Consider the following 22,614-nt stretch of genomic DNA (forward strand, 5'->3'; position numbering starts at 1 on the left):
ATGTCACCTAGACCTCACAAAACTCGCCCTTGCCCATAAGTCAAGAGTTCATATGGTAATTATGACAATTTCACTCAAATGTCTAACTGATTAAATTATGAAGTAGTTACGTTTTTGGCTGGACGGATGGAGGTAATCCATCGATTAAAGTCAAACTATATCGGGGGGGGAGTTGTATTCAAAACAAAGAAAACGTGTCTAAAAAGTCAAAATATTACAGTATGTCAAAAGAAGTCAAAAAGTCATAGTATAGTAGGTCTAAAAAAGACTGACTTTTTTTGGACATGCTATAGAATTACTTTTTTTTTTTTTACCTCCTATACTATGATTTTTGTTTTACTCACTATACCGATACTTTTTTTTTATTACTTTCTTTAATATCCTATCACTGTTTTCTAACTATTTTTGACAAATGATACTATTTGACATAAAAAATGGACTTTTTTTTAACATCCATTCCTGCACTTTTTTCAATGTTCTAAATTTTGACTATTGTCAGTCAAACCTTTTAGGACACACTACTATGACTCTTTGACATACTGTACTCTGACTTTTATGAGTTGTCAACATACTATATTATGACTTTTTTTCAACAAACTAAACTATGACTTTTGTATAACTTTTTGCGACAGACTATACTATGACTTATGTCATAAAACTGACTTTCGACACAATCAAACTTTATTTCAGACTCGGGGTCCAGATAAGACAAATAAATAAAATGACATACGATACTAGGACTTTTTTATGACTTTTTCCAACATATGCTGTCTTATGATTTCTTTCAGAAATCCCTTTTATTGACATAACTGACTTTTCCCCATATTCAATACGAGGCCTTTTTTTATGACCAACATACTATTTTTAACATGCTATAACATTTTTGATATCACTTTTTTTAAATGCTGTACAACTCTTTATGAATTTTTGGGACATACTACACTTTTTTTTCCGTCATGCTATATACTATGACTTTTGTAGCTTGAACTATATTTGTATGACATACTGTACTGACTTATTTATTTCTATACATATGTCATTGTTTAATTCTATTTAGCAAATGTTAGTATGCTAAAATTAACTTTGATGATGAATATGCAAAATTTTGTACCTAAACACCAGCATAATAGCATTGTCTCTTGTGAGCTGGTCAGCTTGCATATAGCTCAAAGCAATGCCTCAGTCTTATTAAACACAGTTTAATGATGGTATTTAAAAAGCATGAAATCTAAATTACTCTGAGGAACTTCTAAGAATCGCAATTTAATACTGATGCCTCTGTATTATGAACATAAGTAAACTAGACAATCAGTGAGAAGACTGTCTATTTCTTTATAGTTATTCTCAATGCTTTTTATCGGTATTGAATTTGTCACCTTCAAAAATGGCTTCATTTTGAACCCAGACATTTTTCACTGATCTTTTTATTCCTTTAACCTCTTATTTCAAAAAAAACAACAAAGAAAAACATGTGTGTAGGTTTTAGGATCTCTCCTGCTTTATTAAAATAAGGGACTTCTTTTTGTCACAAGGTAGAAACAACATTGGCATGGACAACAAAGTATAAAAATAGAACAGTTCAAATTCTGTCATCCCAGTTCACGCATTCACACATTGAGATTAAAGGGATAAATTAGTAAAAAGGCATAAGAATGTGTCAATCACACACAGTGTGACCCCTCAGTAACAGATGGGCTACAGAAAAGAAAAGCACAAAATTCAGGGACAATTTCAACATTGTTGATAACTACATTGACGTTCTTTAACACAGTGCTTACTTCCTGACAGTTTCTGCCCTTTGATTAGGAAGCGTTTCTGAATATTTAAATGGACAACATATGTCAATTTGAGTATATAAATCAGTTTGATGACAAGTCCTATATTACGTCTATTGAAGTACACACAAATATGAGGAGGGTAATGTTACACATAGAAGGAAAAAGCAGGAGTCTTCATTTTACGATTGAGCATGAATTTAGAGACTTGATAGTGAACAGTGAAAAGACTGGCTTTAGACGAGGATCACTTTGATCAGGCAGCAGGGCAGTGTAACATCTTTGGCTAAACATGTGTCAGAAAGTGATAAGGCAGTTAATTTAGTCGCAGACAGTATGGCTTCTAAATGGTGAGACAGTGCATAATTGGACAAAAAGGGAGCAAAGCAGATGTCCATAGCTTTACTCCAGAGGATTTTGAGGAACGTGTGCGTCTGCCAGCAGGTCTGGTCGGAGGCACTCAATGGGGCAATGAATATGCTGGAGGAAGAATTGAAAAAGGTAAGGTCACATGCCTAGGTACCGTACAAACAATCCTGTGTTGTCATTACATTTAGTAGCACTCTTCATCAGTTAGTATAGTGAGCCAAAAATAGATTTAAAAAAATCACAGAATAGTATGTCATGAACAATTCATAAAAGTAATAATATAGTATGCCATCAAAATGTTTTTGTAAAGTATGCCATCAAAATGTTACAAATAAGACATGGTATACTGTGTCATAAAAATGTCATAAAACGTCATAGTATAGTATGTTGTAAAAAGTAAAGTCATAGTAATCCATACAAATCTCATGCTATAGTATGTAAAAAGGCAAAACTAATTTAGGACAGTACGGCGTACAAAATATATCATAAAAAAATCATATACAAATTATACAAAAATAGTATGACATAAAACATCAAATACTGAGAAATCCTTTGCTCCTAATTAAAAAACAACATAATATTACTATTAAAAAAATAATAATAATACAATTATTTTACATGAATTCGACTCACTTGTAGTTTGTTTCCATATCTCACAGGTTGCAGCAGACTGGCATCGATATCACCACCTGGTTTGCGGCAGTTCTCACATCGCCAGCCCTGATGAGACCAAACACACACAAGCGCACATGCGGCATTTAACTCGCAGAAGGACCACAAGTCAATCACAAGTCAATATATGTATCACTGAACAATAGACCCAAAGCCAGGGAGGCTTGTACGTCGTACCTGCTGTCCTCCAAAGCACGTGCAGGTGCAGATGGCACCCAGGTACTCCTTCTGCCACTGGTTTCCCACCTGGTACGTTTTGCCATCATCATAGCACACCGAATCATCTGTATGGGCGTACATGCACGTTTAGGTTCAAATGCAACTCCTTCACATCCTTTTGAGACAGTCATAGAATATTTCTTAGGGTCTTAAAAGGTTCCTTACGGGGTTCACACTTGAACTCTCCTTTGCCATTTCCCAAGCAAGTACAGCTCATCAAGTGACCATTTTCTCCGCGGCGGTCCCACTTCTCTCCAATGTGATGGTTGTTGCCATTGTCATGGCACCACTCTAATGATGGACAAAGTAATAATTAGAGAAACCAGGTAAAGTTTACTCTATTTCCAACTATGCGTATGTACCTTCAGGAAACAAAATATCCAAAAAACTTACTAGATGAATCGCATCTGAAGTGGCCACTTCCCAAACCCAGGCACCTGCACCACAGCTTGAAGCCTGTCTCGGACATCCGCTCCCATTCACCACCAACATCGTGGTAGGTTGAAGTAAAGGCATCAAAGCATGAGTCCTTAGTGGAGGGCACTTCCTCTGGGACTGATGGAAGATGGGCGGGGGAAAAAACGAGAAAACAATTTGCGTAAGCCACTAGTTACTTGAAGATTGTTTCACTGCCATTTCATTGGGATGAACTTCTTTTGGGCTATGATGGCTTTAATTGAATTGCTTATTAATAATTACATTTTTCATCAGTATCATATCTCTACGTCGCCAAACTAAAATGCAAAAATAAACAAACAAACTGTGCTTCTCAAGGGAACCTTTATACGAAGGTTTCATTGCATTAAACCACAGTTGCAGTGAATAAAATACTTATTTATTGACTTATTACTATGTTTCATTTAGGGTAGGTTTATGAGCAGGCTCTGCCAATAGTAGGTACTATTTTTTAATTAGCAGAAGTCGTTTTTCACTGAATTTTGACTGAGTCCAGCCCACTTTGGACGCAACAGTTGCTGTAGGGTGCTTACTTGTGTTGCCGGCAGTGACGACCTGCTCCAGTATCTTGTGTTTGAGCGCCCCCATCAGAGCCTCCACCATCACATTATAGTTTGCTCCAGGGGAGAGTCCTATCAGGGTAGCAGTGGTGGCTGTGCCTGGAAGGCGGACCTGGACAGGTAAAGAGAGACAAGGTTTGTCCACATGAGATAAAATAGTTCATCTAATAAGATTGATAAATTATGCTCAGACGGCATTATGGACTGGGCTGAACTGGAACCCAAGGCCCTCGTCACTTACCTGGAACATCTTCTCATTTAAATGTGTGAGGGGATGGCAGGACACCACGTAGGCGTTGCTCTGCTTGTAAGGCTTCCAGGAGATGGAGGTCTGAGTTTGGGCCTCCTGCGGCACACCCGTCTCGTTACCAAACGTGTAGTCGATCGGCAAGTTCAGCTTCAGGATGGGCACTCTGCGGCCCTCTGCATCAGGAAGGGGCAAAAAGACCAGGGGCTCACGAGCTTGCCCATAGGGAGACTGTGGGTTGCCACCGTTCCCATTATATCTGTTGTTGTCTCCGTTGTTGTTGTACTCTGTGTACTCCACATTCTGGCTTTGACCTCCTTGCCCATCCTGGCCATTGTTGCCCACTACCTGGACTGTGTTGTCCAACTCAGTGCCAGGCACATCCAGCCTGCCCCCAAAACCTCCGTGGCGGTTGGGCAGAGGCAAGGGAAGCAAGGAGTCTGGTTCTGAGCGGGAGAGAGGGTTAGGGAAGCAAGCAGGTTAGATGTGGGAGGAGTAAAGCAGAGCTGCAGTAACACATCTCAGCCAACAGGAGGCGACAAATGTGCAGCATTGCTGTGCTACTTCTTCGCGGCAAAGTGTGTCATAATGCAGTATTACGAACACACAAGATATTTTGAATGGCATTTCTAGAGACATTCAAAATAAAAAGTATTATTATTGTTTTAGGAGAACTAACGCTGATTGACTGTAAAGTTTATTTCAAAGCCTCTGAGCTGTTGCAGCAAGACATTTAAATTCAGCTGAGCAGATTAAAGCTTCCATTCAAACCCTTACATTTCAAAGGATTTTTAGCCATAACTAATTTGAAATTTGGAATGCATCACCTTGACCATCACATTTGTCACTGTACAGAGCAGAAGTCTGAAAATACTCACGAGTCCTGATTTTGCCCAGCAGCGGTGTGCTCCTCTGTGTGTTCTGGATGGCGATGATCTTGATAATGTACTCGCTGGCTGGTCTCAGACCTGAGGAGAGAAACAATTATCATATAGTGGACTGAGTTGGTTGCACTTGACTCGTGATTACATGTAAAATAATCATATAACCGGTTGAGCCTGTATGAAGCTTTTCATAAATCTAACACTTTTTAATAAAATGTGCTGTAGCCCAATTAATTAAATAAGCAAAATGTTATTTCAGTGACAAACCGAGCCCTATACAATATCTCCTGTGGCAATATAGTATTTAGTGATAATGGACCAGTTGACAAGGGTATACCAGATATGGTGGCGTAGTTTTGGCCGGCGTGGGGTCGTGGGTGGAGCTCTCGTGGTGCTCCTCCTGACTCCTCATAGGTGACGTAGTATCCCGTGATGTGTGTGGCAGGTGGCTGCCAGGTGAAGGAGACGGAGGTGGGGGTCAAAGATGTGACCTGGAGGTTGGTGGGAGCCTGGACCACTGGTTTAGCTATGAAGAAAAACATCATCTTAGATCATCTGATTGCTTGTTGCTTTGTGTGTGCATTGTCGGGTTACAGTTGGGATTTATGTCAAGCGCTACAGCTGCATTTCTCATTTCAATTTGGGTTTTAAGACCTGACTTAAATGAGTACTCTACTGATTTAGCAGAGCACTCCTAAAACATTGTCGAACCCACACAGAAAAAAATAATCCGAATTGATGCAGCAGAAACAGAGATATAATCTCGAAAATGTCTACTGTGGCTGCATTTAACTAAACCATTGTGTGCATTATTCTTTTCCTCGCTCTGTCTTTGACCCTTTACATTGCTTGTATTAACATTGTACTGTATACACAGGATTTACTGTATGCAATGAGTGAGAGCGATAAAGCACCAGCAACTACATGTAGATCAACATTTATGGATATGAAAAAATCGGATTTAAACTTAAATTCACATTATAAAGCGTGAAATGCAATCACAATGAAGCAGGGAGATCAGACACAGATTTGCATATTTACCTGTTGTAATGCTGACAGTAAATGGGTCGCTCTTTATGTTGCCCTTCAGAGTATACAGGCTAACAGAGTATGGTGTGCCTGGCTGCAGACCTTAGGAAAAAAAAGAATAAAAAATAGTGAAATCACACTTCCAATACTTACATCTGTAAACCTGTTTCCATGTTTTTAAAAGGTCTGTCTAGCAGGTAGGTCTATTGTACCTGTGAGAGTGTAGGTGTTTGCTTCTGCTGGGATGGTCCTCCTGATGGTGGGGTCTGAGCCACTGACGGGCGTGGCATCGATGAGGTAACCAGAGATGGTTTCCACGTTGGAGCGCCAGGTCAGCGTGAAAGAAGAATCCTTCACATCAGAGATGCGCACACGCCGAGGAGGACTTACTTCTGTATTGAGGAGGAAAGGAAGCGGACATAAAACAGAGCAGTGCATAACAACTGGTGATGACTGTAAATGTGCTCATTTATGGTGCAGCCAGTTACCTTCCAGTGTGGTTGTCTCTCCCTCCAGCGGTCTGCTAGTGACAGAGTTCTTCAGAGCATAGACATGTATCTGATATGTGGTAGCCACCTACAACATACAAACATACAGTTGATATTTAATCACTGAGTGACAATGAATCCATGTAAATCCTGAGATAAGAATTCTTGTTACCATGAGCCCTGGTAAGACGACACGTGTGGTGTCCGGAGCAACGTTCAACTCTTTGGTGGGGCCGTTGATGTTCTTGGGGTTGACGACCACACGGTAGCCTGACAGGCGTGCATTGGGAGCCCGCCATGACACGGTGAATGTGGAAGGACCGACCTCTGAGATCAGCAGGCTGGTCGGAGCAGGGATCACTGAGACGGCAAATTACACATTTAGAATTGGAGTCAGGGGACATATAAGTTAGGTCATGAATGTGTTGATGTTTTCTATGTATTTCTACCTGTGGCCTGGGTTCCCACCAAAGGTTTGCTGGGTGTGCGGCCATGGAGGGCGATGACTTTGACAGTGTACTCTGTCCCGGGGCGAAGGTTTCTCAGAACCACAGTGTCCTGGTCACCTCTGGGTGCTGGAATCAGCTCCCTCTCACTCTCCTCTGAGCTCGAGTACAGGACGCGGTATGATGTCACTGTGCCGTCTGGACTGTCCCAAGTGATGCGCATGGAGTTGGAGTCGATGTTAGTGAAGGTCAGGTCCTTGGGACGGTCCATAGCTGCAGGATGGGAGGAAGACACGGGGGAATTCCTGTCAGCTCTGAGCTGTTGTTTTTAATGAAAGAACGTACACTTCTGAGGCTAAAAAGACATCTTAAAGCGAGATGGATGTTTGAGAGGAGACTCAAGCATCCAGAAGTAATCCAGCTGGGGGATATTTCCCCAATACCTCATCCTGATTAGGAAACAAGGTTTCTCACTAACATGAAATCAAGGAAATCAAGAAATCAGGAAGAAATACTGGAGATGAAAGTAACTTGATGCATGTAAATGCACTGAAAAACATTGAGAGTAACTCGCATCACTTGTGCCAAAAATAATCCCTTGATTGAGAAAGATGAAGTCTTTTTTCAAATCATTTGTCACTGAACTGAGTCAAACTAACCAGTGAGAGCATTCTCCACCACGGGGGAGGAGGGCTGTCCATCGTTGCCCAGGGCATAGACACTCACAACATACTCAACAGTGGGCATCAGACCAGTGAATGTGATCTGAGTCTGATCTGTAACAGAGGAGCAGAAGAGGAGCCACTGAGATGAGCATACTGTGTTGGAAAAAATATGATATGATATATATGAAATAAAGATGGCAGCTTTTTTTGGCCTGACTTACCAGGGGCTACCACCTCAGAGTAGGATGGTCCCAGGCCATTTTTGGGGACACTGGTGATTCTGTATCCTCTGATTGGTCCCTGAGCAGGAGACCAGCGCACTGTGATGGCGTTGTCACTCACGTCAGTCAGTTTCATGTCAGTGGGGGGCTCGGTATCTGGAAGACAGACGGACACATAACAGGCTTTAGATTTAGTTTAACCCCTCAACATTTTTTTTTTACCGGGAAGATTTTTTTTTTTCACGTTGCTGTACCAGTCTTGTGCGTGATGTAGACAGCTGTGTAGGTGTTGGAGGCGGGGCTGTCCCCTCTTCCGGTAACAGCAAAGACCTTGATGGTGTAGTCTGTACCGGGCTTAAGATCGGTGATGGTGGCAGTGGTCTGAGAGCCTGGGATGGTGAACTCTTGAGGAGACTCACCACCTAGAAAGAGAGTGAAGAAGAGCCGAGTGTAACATTACAAATATTGTCGAGGTTAAGAGGAAACTATTACTACTATGACTTAAAACAACATGTACAGACTTGTGCCTTCATAGACGATCCTGTAGTTCTTCACTGTGACAGAGGGGGCGTCCCAGCGAATGGTGATGCTGGACGGGGTGGACGATGTTACCTTCAGGTCAGTGGGAGCATCGGAGACTGGAGAGGATTAGAAGAACAAATTAAAAACAAATTTTGAATGTCTATAAAAACAAATAATTAAGGTCAGGATTCAGCCAATTAGTGTCACTAAGAAAAGAAAAGGAGAGGTTGTAGTGGAAACCAGTATAGAAACTCACTGGTGGCCTGTGTGCCAGCCAGAGGCTGACTCTCCTGATTGTTGTTGACAGCATACACATACACCAGGTACTCCGTCTCTGGTGTCAGTCCGCTCAAAGTGAAGTGGTTCCTGGTTGGGGGCAGCCTCTCGTCTTTCGACCGCCCGCCGCTCGTCTTCTGAAAGTTGATGCGGTAGCCGGTGATAACAGCGGTCGGGGCCAGCCAGTGAATGGTGAAGGAGTTGGTGCGAATGTCGGAGAAGTCCAAGCCAGTCGGGGAGTCCAGAGCTGCAGGGAAAGGAGAGAGACTTTAAATTACATCCAATGATAATTACAACATTTTTAGCAATTAAGGGATTGTCGACTTGGACTGGTGTCATAATCCAGTGGCACCCAAACTAAACATGCATCCACATGCAACCATAGCTCAGAATTACCACCATGGATATCTACTATAAGATTTGTTTTTTAATGGGCTAACAACACAAATAACATTAAATTATAGTATGAAATATGTATGAACATGAACATTTAAAAACATCAAATATCTAGTCTTTAAATAAGTCAGGAATAAAAGAAGTCAGCTGTTTTAAGGTATGTTACTGTGCACATTTGCATATACATATATATATATATTTAAATAAACAAGAAACAGAAATTAAATATGCTAATTGTTAAATGTATTTTCTTTATTTCGTTCTGTTCAAAAGCAGAGGAGTCTTTTCACCAATCTTAGCTGCCGCATCATTGCATATTTAACAGGATTTTTAATGCAGTGATTTTCTGATTTTGATGTGTGTTGTTTTGGTCGTCAAAAGTCTAAAAACAAAATAGTTAATGCAGATATTGCCTTGTTTTTATGTGATGAAACATTAAAAAATGACAGTAAAAAAATGGAAATTAACAAGTCTTGCGCCACCCTTGATGCACTTCGGAAACCACTGTCATACTCACTTGTCCTCCGAGTCCCAGTGGCTGGTTCACTTACTCGTTCACCGTACACACAAACAACACTTATACGGTACTCAGTGTTGGGTAGCAGGTCTATATGGAAATGGGGAGATAAGTATACAGTTAGAATGGCTTGACATGGAGCATTGCAAAGAAAAACTACTCATTTTGGACTTTAAATCTAACTTTCTGTCAGACACTTTTAAACAGATCATCTTACTCTCCAGCAAAAAGGTGTTGGTGGCGCCGCCAACATTAACCTCTTTGATGTCGTCGTCTGTGGCTACAGGATGGTAACGGATGACAAACCGAGAGATGTCGCTTTGTGTGGCCACATGGGGGACTGCCCATGTCACCCTAATGTGGTCAGGACCCACCCCTCTAAACTGCAGGTTGGTGGGAGCTGGAATAGCTGTAAGAATAAGAGGTTAAAACGTTATAGCTAACACAGGAAAGAGATGAATTGAATAAAAGCAGATTTACACTGACATAAAGAAAATATATTATAGTGTTTGAGTTAAACATGTGTGTTAATAAAAGGGCTGTTAATGTGCCTTCATCAATTCTCTCAGATCAAAACCCAAGCCCTCCCCACAGATGGAGTGAAAGAGTGAAATCACCAGCTTGTGTTTGCTTTGTGTGTGTGGTCGGCTCGCTTTCCCCTTCCTCTGTAACACTGAAGATACTGATGTCATAGTCCACACCCGGCTCCAAACCACGAATCGTGTAATAACCAGCAGATGCTTCCACCATATCTTGAAAAATTGGCAAGCTCTCGCCTGACGTTACTACCGTTATCCGGTAACCAGTAATGGTAGTATAGTTCAGAGGGATCCAGCGCAGGCCGACGGTGGTGTCAGTAATGTCGACAAAGTCAATGTGACTGGGCGTGGGGATGTCTGAAAGGGTTAGGTCAGTTGCAAAGTGCAAGCAAAATTAGAGAGACAGAAAGACCCAATAGCCATAATAATTACGTTATATCATTTCATTCCCAATAAAGCATTCAGAGATCCAGAGGTGAACAGTAGCCATGCTAGACAGAGAACATTACAAATTACTGAAGTCAATAGACATTCACAGTTTATGTTATAAATGAAGCAGTGATTAAAAATACTGTTCTGTGCATGCTCCAAAAAAATTATTCCCATCCCGATTAATAAACATGACCTGCATGCATGGTATCCATACCATTTTGCATACCATGCACATACCATAATCATCATGTTAGTAATAGGTTGTGATCATTAAACAATGTCTTTTTTTTACAAAGGAGTTGCTCATTGTAACAAACCCACAGAGATTAGATCCAAACTCTGCAGCTCCATGGATCCTTTTAGTCTATTTTAACAAAAAGTCAGAGCTGTGTGTCTGTCAGCTTGTTCGTTTCCCGTTATTCTGCATGAATGTATTCAAGCTTTTGTTTTTTTAAGCCAATTTTAAAAAGAATGTATATGTAGGATAAAGGTCTCAGCATGAAGATGAATACACTGTACGTTTGGGAATATTGAGAATATTACTGTAATGACAGGAAGTGAAATATTGGAGTTGGCTCCAGTTTAACTTCGACTCAGCCTTTCATGGCAAATTCATCTCATCCTTTTATTCCTCTGTCACACAGACACAGCGAAGTTGTGTTTTGATGCCAATTTACATGTGTGAATGCTTTGCTGTTGGCTCCTACCTGGTGTGACAATTGTGGACACGGGCACACTTTCCAAATGGCCCTTGGTAGTGAAGACACTGATGTTGTACTCGGCCCCCAGATTCAGGCTCTCTAGCACGCATGAGGTTTGATCTGCTCGGACGAACTCTTCCAGGGTGTTTCCTCGCTGGCCGTTGGTCGGCGTGCTTATCACTCTGTAGCCCGTGATGCCTGCAGAGGGTGGGGGAACAAGACAAATATGGAGGAGGTCGAACATAATGTCAAGAGGTTCTTGCAATGTATGAGTCAAAAGGAAATACCGAGAAGAGACATTTGTCCAGGTGGAAAAAAATACCATTCAAAGGCCAAGGTCTAGACTTGGCGAGACCCAATGAGCAGTCAGTGCGTGGGGAACACAGTCAATATTTACCTGGTGTTTTGGAAGCTACCCAGTGGACAGTGAGATCTCCTGTGACGGGGTTGGACTCTACTCTGAGGTCAGTGGGAGGCGACAGGGCTGCAAGGAAAGGAAAGCAGATCATGACGCAAGCATGGGAAACTTGATTCGATGCAGCAGTGACTTCTTAAACAAACTCTCAAGAACAGTGCGATGTGGGCCCGCATTAAATCAATCTGGTGATCAGTTACACAACTTATTTTATAGTGAAAGTGATTTGGATACGCACAAGTGACAACATTTCGGGTGATGGGGTTTCCACGGTTGCGTCCGTTGAAGATCGGCTGAACGCTGTAGGTGTACTGAGTTCCAGGAATCAGGTCAGGAATATAAATACGTCCAGAGTCAGAGGTATCTTCTCTGGGAGACTCGCCTTCCTGGCTGGGGAGCACAGAGAGCTGAGGGAAGGAGGCAGAGATCAGAAACCTGGAAAATACACTTAACGCACAGAATATACAGCAAAGAACATTTTTTTTTTTTTGGCCACCTGGGGTCAGCGCAACAAGCAGTAAACCCAATATTGATATATTATCACCTTATAAAGTTGATGTCATCTACGAGTAACCTCTTTCACATTACACATCGTGGTTTGACCCATTAATAGTATGAAAATATTGATTGGGCATCTTTAATTTTGTGTGATTATGAACAATTGTTTCTCTAGACGATGAACTGAAGATGAAGATGAAGTTCTCTACCTTGTAGCTGAACCTGCGAACAGGTATCCAGGTGACGATGATAGAGCTATCAGTGACCTCGGTGCTAAAAGCAGGAGCATTTCCCATCTGGGGAGCTGGGAGGAGGACAGAATGGGGAAAAGTCAAATTAATTTAATTGCAACTATTTATACTCCTCTCTGCAGATGCTGTGTTTCTCTTAAAACTGACCGGTGGTAAAATATGTAGTGATGCCTTCGCTGAGGTCATTGTCAAGCTCTGAGTGCAGGACGGCCGTGTACTGGGTGTCTGGACGTAAATTCCTCAAATGGTACCGTGTGACCCTGCCAGGGATCCTCTTCTCGATGGGGCTGGAGCCCTCGATGCTCAGGAGAAGACGATAGCCACTGACGATAGCGCGGGGAGCCTCCCAGATGACCACGGCAGTGTCGTGGGTAATGTCAGTGAAACGCACATCGGTGGGCGAATCAGGTTCTGGAGGGGATAAAAATTATAGCACATGTAAGGCAAAAAATCTTTTATACATTATTGTGATCCCTCTGCGTCTAACTCGGGCCTCCTTTGTCCATGGCGATACTTACTAGTAGACTTTTCTCCCACAAGCGGCTTGCTCTCCACTCCACCATTCATGGCGTAGATGTAGAAGCGGTACAGTGTGCCCGGCTGCAAGTGTGTGATATCAGCATATGCGTTGGCTGAGAAAGGCAGCTGCAGGAGCCTCGTCTCAGTGCCGTCTGGACCGACGGGGGTGAAGTGTACCCGGTAAGCGGTCACCTCGCTGGGTGGACCGGTCCAGGTGATGGTGATCTTCATATCCGTAACCTCGTAGAACTGAAGGTCTGTGGGTGCCGGGACCTCCTCTGTGGACAGGAATTGGTAGATTGATTTACAAGAGACAGTCAATCAGTCTAAAAGATACCCTTGACCACTACTAACACTATGTTTTTATGAGTCGGTCCTCATTTTGTTGGGAAAAACACTGAATGTAAACATCATTTTACAAAAAACTCCACAGGGCTAAAGTTAAGTTAAGTTAGCTGTGAAAATACTGTACAAGCTTAAAAATGCTAAGTACAGCAATAAATCTAAAGCCTTCATTGTGTCTGCAACCATCTGTGTAAAAGTGCAATAAAAGGCTTTAACAATTTACAGATCTCAACAATAAAGACTCAGATAAAACAGAAAATATGAGAGAAATGCCAAACAACACATGGGTAAAAAAATGTCTTTTTTAGCATAATAAAACACTACGTTTTGTTGTGCCAGGCACAAGGAGGGATTGAGAAATGTAAGATATACTGACGATGTATGAAGTGTGTGTGTGTGCCTTTGTGTGGGTGTGGGCAGCACATGCATGGTTGCGTTTCATAAGTGTTTTAACAGGTGTCTGTTCCTGAGCCCACCATGAATTAAAGAGAGTTCATTCAGGGGCCACAGACTAAGATTACACTAACTAGAAACACTAGGATGAAGATAAGAGGATATTACCGTGGTATGGTTATAACTGTAAGAGCATATTTTGACAAAGCAATGTTTTGACAGGCTTAGTCTTTCCCAAACACTGGAAAGCCTCTCCTAAAGCTGCCTGGCCCTATAAGGAATCTTTAGCTGCGAGTATAAACTTAATCTGTTCTGATTTCACTGTCAGTCAAAAGACAAAGAATGATATGAAAAGAATAATTTACCATCTACAGAATAGAATAACATACTGTGAATGTTTTAATAAAACAAAAAAAATTCAATTGGCTTACGTTGTAAAGCAGTTTTCACTAATTTCAGCCTTTTTATTAAATGAAAGATCATATCTAATAGACAATATGCACCTGGTACAGGGGATCCGGCGGTGTTGACCTGTACAAAAACAGGCTCACTCTCCTGGTCCTCCTCCACAGCGTAGATGCTGATGTTGTAAAGGAGACCGGGGAGAAGATCAACCAGGGTCACTGAGGTTTCTGAGTCTGGCAGGTTCAGCTCAGTGCTGCTGCCTTCCACTGACGGCGTGTACACCACCCGGTAACCTGGTAGGCGCAACCATACAGTTACACACAGCCAAAATAAAATGGATCTCTATATCAAACAACTAACTTATATACAGACACATTTCCTACCAGTAATAGGAGCATTAGGCTTGGACCAGCTGACTCTGATAGAGGACTCTCCCACCTGATCGACTGCATGCTGAGCTGGGGCGTCAGGAGCTGGGGAACAGAAAAGAATGGAAATCAGTCACGTTGTATTTTGTGAAATAATGTACTTGCATAATCCTGATGTTATTGTCATGAGAGAGGAGGGGGATTCTCCCACCTGTAGTCTGGGTGGTGGTCAGAATGAGGTTTGGTTGTCCCTGATTTGGGAGCTCATAGACGTTAACGTTGTATCTGCGTCCTGGCAGGAGGTCAGCGATGGTGACAGAGGTGGCTGTGCGTGGAACATCTGGAGAAGGCGACACAAAGTTAGTTAATACACATACCAGTATATCCAATGAGGAGGGCTGCTCAATGGCAATATTGGATTTTTATGATTTTTGCAAGTATCTTGACTCACCAGGTATTTAATTTTCAGATTAGTCTAAAACAGGCAGACTTTTCTGGTTATCTTCCAGAAAATGTACATGACAATATTTATCAATACCTCGATTTAAAACTACATATACCACAATGGAGAATTTTACCCATATTGCCCACTCCAGGTTACAATTAACCTGATATACATCAGTCAGAACCTCAACAGAAAAACTACTCAATAAATCGATCCATTTAGGTTTTTGGATGTGACATTATGGAGGTATTATGAAGTTTCAGTCATGTCAAAGGATCTCACCTAGGACTTTCGGCTTGGCCCCGTCCTCACTGAGCTCATACTCCACCCTGAAGCCAGAGATGGTAGAAGAGGCTGACGTCCAGGACACAACGAAGCTGTTTGAGGTGATTTCTGTCACAGACTCAGAAGTGTCCACCACCGCAAGAGGTTGGCTCGTCTCTCCCTCCGACGTTTCCACTTGAGAGATAAAGACATATAATGCTCCTATGAAAAATATCTTTAGATTTGTGGCATCGAGAGAATGTATTCGCTCAAGTTTACTCACAGGAACCATGGTTAGTGGTGAAATCGAACCGTGTGACCTCACGGCGTCCGTAGCGTAGGATGCTAATCAGCTGACCCTCGTAGGTGATGCCTGGACGCAGCCCGCTGATGGTGTAGGAGTTGAGGTGGCCGGGGACGACGACCTCCCTCCAGGGCGCACCGGTATTTTTCTACCAGAAGGGGTAAAAAGTGAATGGGTTAAAAGTCACGTTTTTATAACATAAAGCATAAATTGTAGATCAGATCATCTTTTTCTGCTGATGAACATCATGTGATCGATAGCATTTTCTCAGCTGCTGTTTCTGAACTCAAGGGTGGACTCTGAACCTCTGCTTTTGAGCAAACATGGACAACAAAACTTTAAAGTGTTGAGCGAAAAGGGCATGTTATATGGATGAAAAGCTCCAGGATCGCTACTAAATGGACCTCGTAGTGAGATCATTTTCTCAACTTTGATTTCTAAACTCTTGATGGCAAACATTAATCTTTATAGTAATGAACAATTTGGACAGCACAGATGATAAAGTTTAACAGAAATATGGTCAGAAAAGTAAGACTTTATATATGTATATTTTGGACTGGACTCAGGCCCATTTACTGCCACATCCTGCTTTTGGGAGTATTTGCACTCTGTCGGAAAACTACACAACTTTCTCAGCAGGATGGCCAGACGAGGGCTTTGCATGCCTTTTCTGTCCAAAATACACAAACCCCTTCAGAAGAAAACTGTTTGACTTCAATTAAGCTTCATAAACATTGCAACCAGGCTGTCAGTCCTTGAGGTCTTCAAAGAGAAATAGATGTGTGAGAACAAAGATCACTGAGAGGGGGATGTTTTCTTTGGAGTCTGTGTGTTTGTGTATGTAGACTGTAAAGGGGACTTAATGTACCCTCTAATCACCATGTTTGTCCATGTTCAAACTCCAGTCAACATTACCAAAAGCACTTCACTGTTTGCTCACCTTTACTAATGCTACCGGTCAGCAAATTTAAAGGCGATTTCTAACCTGAACCAAAAGAGTGACTCACAATTCTCCATTTGAGGATGTACTGGGTGATTTGAACAGATGAGGGGGGGTTCCACTGAATGGGGTGGGAGTCTGGCTGTTTTCCTGCCTCTGTGATGATCACCTGGACAGGTCTGTGGCCATCTGAGCAGCAGGTGTAGGAAGAGAGAGAGAGAGAGAGAGAGAGAGAGAGAGAGAGAGAGTAGGAGAGACACAGAACAAAGCTGCTATTAGCGATGAGAAAAAGACTCACACATTATCAAAGACATGTAATGTAACAGTGTTACCTGTAGAGAGTGTGGGTGAAAGTTGGCTACTTTTTGGTGAGGCTCTGTCAGACCGTTTCATCGTTTTGGGACAGAACCAAACCACCAGACGGTGCTAAACCAGCTGAAACACCCGCTGACATCTTACAGTCCGACATAACACCGGAGCACTATATTCATCACAGTTTATCTAGCTTACATATAGCTTTTCAAGCCCTGCTCCGCACACACCATTGATCATGGTGAGATAGATGATGCAACTGTAACTTTTTAGGTCAATGTTTGATTCAGGACACACAATGTGCTGCAGTACAAAGTACCACATTAAGCAACTTTTACCCAACAAGAGGGAGACATTGGAGGCAGGAAGTGTGTATAAAGCCCCCCCCCCAGCATCCCGTTCCCCTCAGCAGGTCCGCACAACAACACCAGGTGGGGGAGGAAAAACCTCTCTAACTACAAAGACCGAGGGGAAGGCAGCGGTGATGTGATTGGCAAGCACTTCTCCATCTTGTAGACTTCAAAGTCGAGAAAAACAGCTAACCCCCGCTTCCCTTCACTAACCTGGCAAGTGAACTTTTCATTTCAGTGACGTGTGATGAGAGGATAAGGATAGGTGAGAGGAAGGAGGGTTGAATAAGTACACCAAACACAAATTAAGCACAGACTGCAGTGTCACTCAGTGGAAAAGCTGCATGAAAGGACTGAGAAGCACTGGAGGAATTAACACTTTCCCAATTAAATAATAACATTTAAACCAGCATATTCAAATATGGACCATGGTGACTCTGCCGAAAAAGAGTTGAACTGGAAAGCAGCGTTAAACTGATGGTGTTTGGAGGATTAGCTTTCCTTACCTTGGTAGGTCTGCTGAGGTTCACATCTCATCTCTCCAATCCCTTTACCATAGCAAAAACAGCGGTAGCGGATGCTGTGGATGACTTTCTCCCACGCCTCACCAATCTGATAGAAAGCCCTGGTTTGTGGCTCCTGACACTGATCTATTTGTAGAAAACAGAGGAAAACAAAGGGACAAGGGATATTAGAAGGGACAAAGACGGGTGGGGTTGTATTTTCCAGATTTAAAAAAAGCATTAGCATTTTTGTTCAGCGGGTGAGATAATGAGCCGTGAACGCACCGTTTGCGTCACACTTCCAGCGTCCACGTCCCTGTCCATAGCAGGTGCAGTTCATCGTGTAGCCCTCGTCGTGGAGCTTGGAGAATTCTTGGTTTACTTCATAGTACAAGCCGTCAACAATACACTGGTCTGGACATTGAAAAAAGGGAGTGAAGTCAGCATACCTTAATGCTTTAAGACAAATTAAACAGCTTTGTTTAATATCCAAATGGAGTTAGTTCTCTGACCTCGCAGCTGTGAGTGAGCCACACAGCTCCACTCCCCGCGGCCGTTGCCCAGGCATGTGCACTCCATCGCGTGACCCATGACATCATGGCGTTTGTCCCACTTATCGCCTACACGGTGCATCACTCCATCGTTGGTGGTGCATGACTCCTCATGGGCTACATAAAGAAAGATGGGGATGAATAAATAAAAACAGTACTGTGTGTGTTCGTGCCGGAAATTCCAGTGTCACCACTCTGTATGGAATCAAATGCTGTAAATGTAACAGCCCTGATGGAGTCATTACTCTCCCATGACCATAAACCCCAATAAGTCCCCAATTATCTACAAGTGACCCATGCAACCAAGTCATTAGCATCTATGACAATAAGATGAAATAAAGTCCAAAGCATTTAGTGTAATTACATCCCCTACAAAATAAAATATATCCATAGCACGTTAGTTTGGACAGAGCCAGGCTAGCTGTGTCCCTCCTGTTACCTGGTCTTAATGCTAAGCTAAGCTTTTATATTGTAAATTATAAACTGGAAACCCTTCACACACTCACCAGCCATGGGGCAAAATCCAAAGCGCTGCTCTGTGTCGTAGTCATGGGTGGTGCCACACCACCTCATGCTGTCGCGACGCCCGTCGGAGGTGCAGTCAGTGTAGTTGCGGCCACTGTAGAGGAAGGGGAAGTGGCACAGGCCACCGTTGGAGTTGCCACCTCGTGTTGCCACAACGGCTGGAATAGAGATGGAGACACTGTATATCACATCATACCACCATGTCATGTATTCTCTAGAGTTTGGGGACTGTGATAGACAACATTTGCACCAATATTCTGTATCTTAAAATGTGGCAATTTTCAAACCAGCATTTACAAATACCCAGAAAGGGAACTGATACATTAAGTGTGAAATGAATTAACATCAAAACACAAATGAACAAGTAAATTAATTTACTGATGTTGAATAAAATTACATTGCAGGTTGTACAGACTTTTCAAAGGTAAGATATGGAGAGAGATGACAGTGACGGGCAAACGCTGTGATGTAATAAAAAGGAGCACATCAGCCCGATATATCTACAAAACCAATGAAAATGTTCAAGCCCAGTCTCACCATTCTTCTCAGTACAGAAAGAGTACTGCTGGTTTCTCTCATAGTCTGAAGATGTAGCGCACCAGAGCTGCCCATCTGCTCGCCCGTCTGAGGTGCAGGAGTAGTAGGTCTTTCCCATGAAGACGAACGGGAATGCACACGGCTGGCCGTTAGAGGTGCCACCATAGGTCAGCTTCCTAGCCTCTGCACAGACAGGAAGGGGAAGAACGAGAAAATGGTCATTATAGTAGAGACAAAGCAATGTACATCTAATATTTGAGATTATTTCAGTGTTGTGACATGAATTGGGGACTCACCCCACTCTTGACAGCTGACTCCGTTGCCCAGACAGGTACAGAGCATCTGCTTGCTGCCCTGGCTTCTGAACCAGCGCTGTCCGTCGTAGTAGGTGGCTCCAGAGTCTGTGCGGCACGTCCCCTCGATGTCGGGCTCTGGCAGCTGCTTAGTCTGGGAATGGGTGGGGGTCAACGCGACAGCACCCGTGCCTGTATACCACCGAACAGATCGAAAGAATGTTGAGTGTCAGAGAAAGGTTTTTTGCAAAATTGAACTTGAGCAAGAGTTTTTAAATCTCACCTAGGCCTGCGTTGTGTCTCTCACACTTCCACTCTCCACGGCCATTTCCTAAGCACTGACACTGCACGATGTGTCCACCTGTGTCCGTCTTTGTCCATGTGTCCCCAATACGGAAGGACCTCTTGGGGTCCTTGTCGTTGCAACGGTCTGGTTGGAGCACAACAGCGGTCAGCAGCCGATACTGAAGAATGACAAAGTGTGTGTTCATGTGTTTATACTCCTCTTACTCCTTGAGGTGCAAGTGATGCGTCCATTTCCCTCTCCCAGACAGGTGCAGTCCAGCATCATCCAGCCTTGGTACGGTTTCTCCCAGGTCTCCCCCACGATGTAAGATGATGCAGCGTTGTTGTCATAGCAACGCTCAGCTGCACAGATAACACAGGGGATTAATTGCATCTGCAGTTTGTCGTGGAGCCACTGTAACATCCGGCATGAAATCACAGCGTCAGGAGACATAAACCAAGTGAAAATCAAAAGCTGTGGCGTAAGATGGGCAAAGAGGAGAGGCGTGCTCTCTCACACACTTACCTTGTTTGTTTGGACTGTTGTCAAATATTTACAGTGATAACCCTGTCTATGAGTTTGTGTGTGTGTGTGCTGGCAGCCGAACACACAAGCTTGCATGTTTAAGTTGCGACATTTCACATTTATCTGCATTCCAGAGTTCACATGGAAAGTGTTGATGTCCTGGTTTCCCTGCAGGTTTGAATTAAGTACTCACCCACTGGTTTGCAGGTCCACTCTCCTTTGCCGTTTCCAAGACACACGCACTCCAGCATGTAGTCAGCCGTGTCATGAGGCCTCTGCCAAGTGTCCCCGATTTTATAAGAACTCCCACCTTCATGGCAGCGATCTGTGAAGGACAACGCGTATTAAGTTGCATTGGTTTGAAAAGATGTCCTTAATATGCATTATGACCCATACCCATTATTCAGATTGTATATTTAATCAGTAGCGCACAATTTAGGGAAATGTTCAATTCAAACACCCAGAGGTAATGCTGTCTTTCCAATGAGTGGAAGAAGCAGGAAAGATTATCCACTTATCTTTTGTCAAGAAAATAACACAAAAGCGACAAACTAGAAATAATCGAATTCGAAAATCACTGGCAAACATTTTACCATGTCTAATATTGATTTTTCAACTCACTTGCAATGGTACAGCTGATCTTGCCACGACCGGAACCAATACAGGTGCAGTCCCACATCATCCCTTCCTTTGGTCTCTCGTAGGTTTCACCGACTCGGTATGTCCGGTCATTGTGCTTATCATAACAGGACTCCTCCACTGAGAGAAAAACAGAGGAAATACTAATGGTAAAGAGTTTGATATTGCAGTGGATATTTATATTGCTGCGTAAAGACGCACTGGTGACAAGAATTTCACTAAATATGTTCCCAACTTTTTTCGAAGTAACTCAGGACTGGTGTCTCAGTCATGGTGGGATTTACTTTTTTTTTTAACTTCACTTGTTGGTATTGACACAAACGTTCTGAAGCAATTGATACTGCGTTTCCAGATGTGGAAAGTGAGACTGCAAATAAATGGTCTGCTAAGACATTTCTCTATCGAACCGGTTGGTCTCTCACTGACCTTCAGGTTTACTTTTACATTTGATGCCTGCTGCTCCATTGCAGGTGCATACCAGTGTACTACCAAGGTAGGGTTTCTCCCACTGCTCGTTCAGTCTGTATGAGCGACCGTTTTCCTCACAGCCGACTAGAAATCATATAATAGGAATATACAGTATGTCACATAACGTTTATTAAACATAAAACGACCTATAACATTTTGGCCAATTTGGTTGATCCCAAAATAAATCAAATTAATGATAATTAAAAAAAATTTTAAATCTTTGACTTTTTACACATAATAAAAAAACTTAAATTAAACTCAAGAACACTTGACGGTTGTGGAGTTCTTTGTACCAACCTGGAGAGACGGCCGCTGCGTCATTGAGGTGAGGAAACACCTGATACTGGCCAGTTTGTCTTTTGCTCTTCTTTGGTAAGCCGTGGACTGCGCTGCTTACGCACAGCGCAACCAGTAACCCCATCAGTGGGCCACCAGTCATTTTGTGGGAAAATACGGATTTCAAGGTAGAGTAGAAAAAGTTAGCAGAGCAAGTTTTACAAAAGAAGCATGCAGAACTGAAGTTCAGCTTGGAGAGGTCTAATTTCTGTCCCTTATTGTCAGATCCCCGCTGCCACCGAGCAGCTGCGCCAGACTGAGGAGAGGGGAGCGCACTGGCTTTATACCCGGACACACCGCTGCAGCCTATTGAGGGGGAGGGCTTTGACTGGAGCTTTGGATGACTCGCCCGAATGCGGGCAATTCTGACACTCGACACTTAACTTTCAAGACAGAGAGCCACAAGACAAGAAAAAACATGAAGTTAAAAAGACCTGAGGACACACAGATCACTCACACAGATCACTTCAGGCGAGATGGCACCAGGATACCCGTCATACCCGTGCGATGAAGAGAAAAATAGATGTTAAAATGACATATCAGAATGACCAACAAAGTAGGCCTAGACAACAGCTCAATAGCCAGCCCGAATTAAGTGATATAAGCACTATATAATAAAATGTCATGTGATCAGAAGCAAGTCTTTTCTTGCCGTTAGAATTCCTATAAAAACATTTTAAAATGCAAAGAAAGACACATGATAGACACATGATACATTTGTTTTAGCA

At 42.8% G+C, this 22,614-nt stretch overlaps 1 protein-coding gene across 2 annotated transcripts; it reads right to left on the reverse strand.

Annotated features, from left to right (window-relative positions):
- Window positions 1-1,476: 1,476 nt before the first annotated feature.
- Window positions 1,477-22,195, reverse strand: fn1b (fibronectin 1b). Of its 2 annotated transcripts, XM_076077758.1 has the most exons (46): window positions 21,848-22,195; window positions 21,509-21,634; window positions 21,065-21,202; window positions 20,637-20,768; window positions 20,143-20,280; window positions 19,916-20,062; window positions 19,636-19,824; window positions 19,340-19,522; window positions 18,784-18,960; window positions 18,239-18,394; window positions 18,012-18,140; window positions 17,730-17,873; window positions 16,629-16,750; window positions 15,601-15,769; window positions 15,336-15,512; window positions 14,820-14,948; window positions 14,624-14,713; window positions 14,339-14,533; window positions 13,097-13,375; window positions 12,726-12,989; window positions 12,537-12,631; window positions 12,068-12,236; window positions 11,812-11,898; window positions 11,421-11,612; window positions 10,360-10,638; window positions 9,960-10,151; window positions 9,743-9,832; window positions 8,810-9,076; window positions 8,553-8,669; window positions 8,286-8,453; window positions 8,032-8,187; window positions 7,805-7,921; window positions 7,149-7,418; window positions 6,872-7,059; window positions 6,700-6,787; window positions 6,424-6,603; window positions 6,224-6,313; window positions 5,520-5,708; window positions 5,177-5,266; window positions 4,293-4,744; window positions 4,025-4,163; window positions 3,429-3,590; window positions 3,201-3,326; window positions 2,994-3,100; window positions 2,778-2,864; window positions 1,477-2,255 (listed from the first exon to the last, which is right to left on the reverse strand). In XM_076077758.1, exons 1-46 carry the CDS (start codon window positions 21,987-21,989, stop codon window positions 2,178-2,180), a joined length of 7,401 nt encoding a protein of 2,466 aa, XP_075933873.1. In that variant the 5' UTR covers window positions 21,990-22,195; the 3' UTR covers window positions 1,477-2,177. The 2 variants fall into 2 exon arrangements, with proteins under 2 accessions (XP_075933873.1, XP_075933874.1); XM_076077759.1 differs by lacking the exon at window positions 10,360-10,638 and having other exon boundaries at window positions 21,848-22,193.
- Between the last annotated feature and the right edge of the window lie 419 nt (window positions 22,196-22,614).

The sequence above is a fragment of the Anarhichas minor genome, unplaced genomic scaffold, assembly GCF_050575085.1.
Source record: "Anarhichas minor isolate MPS153535 unplaced genomic scaffold, ASM5057508v1 ptg000062l, whole genome shotgun sequence".
Classification (NCBI taxonomy): Eukaryota; Metazoa; Chordata; class Actinopteri; order Perciformes; family Anarhichadidae; genus Anarhichas; species Anarhichas minor.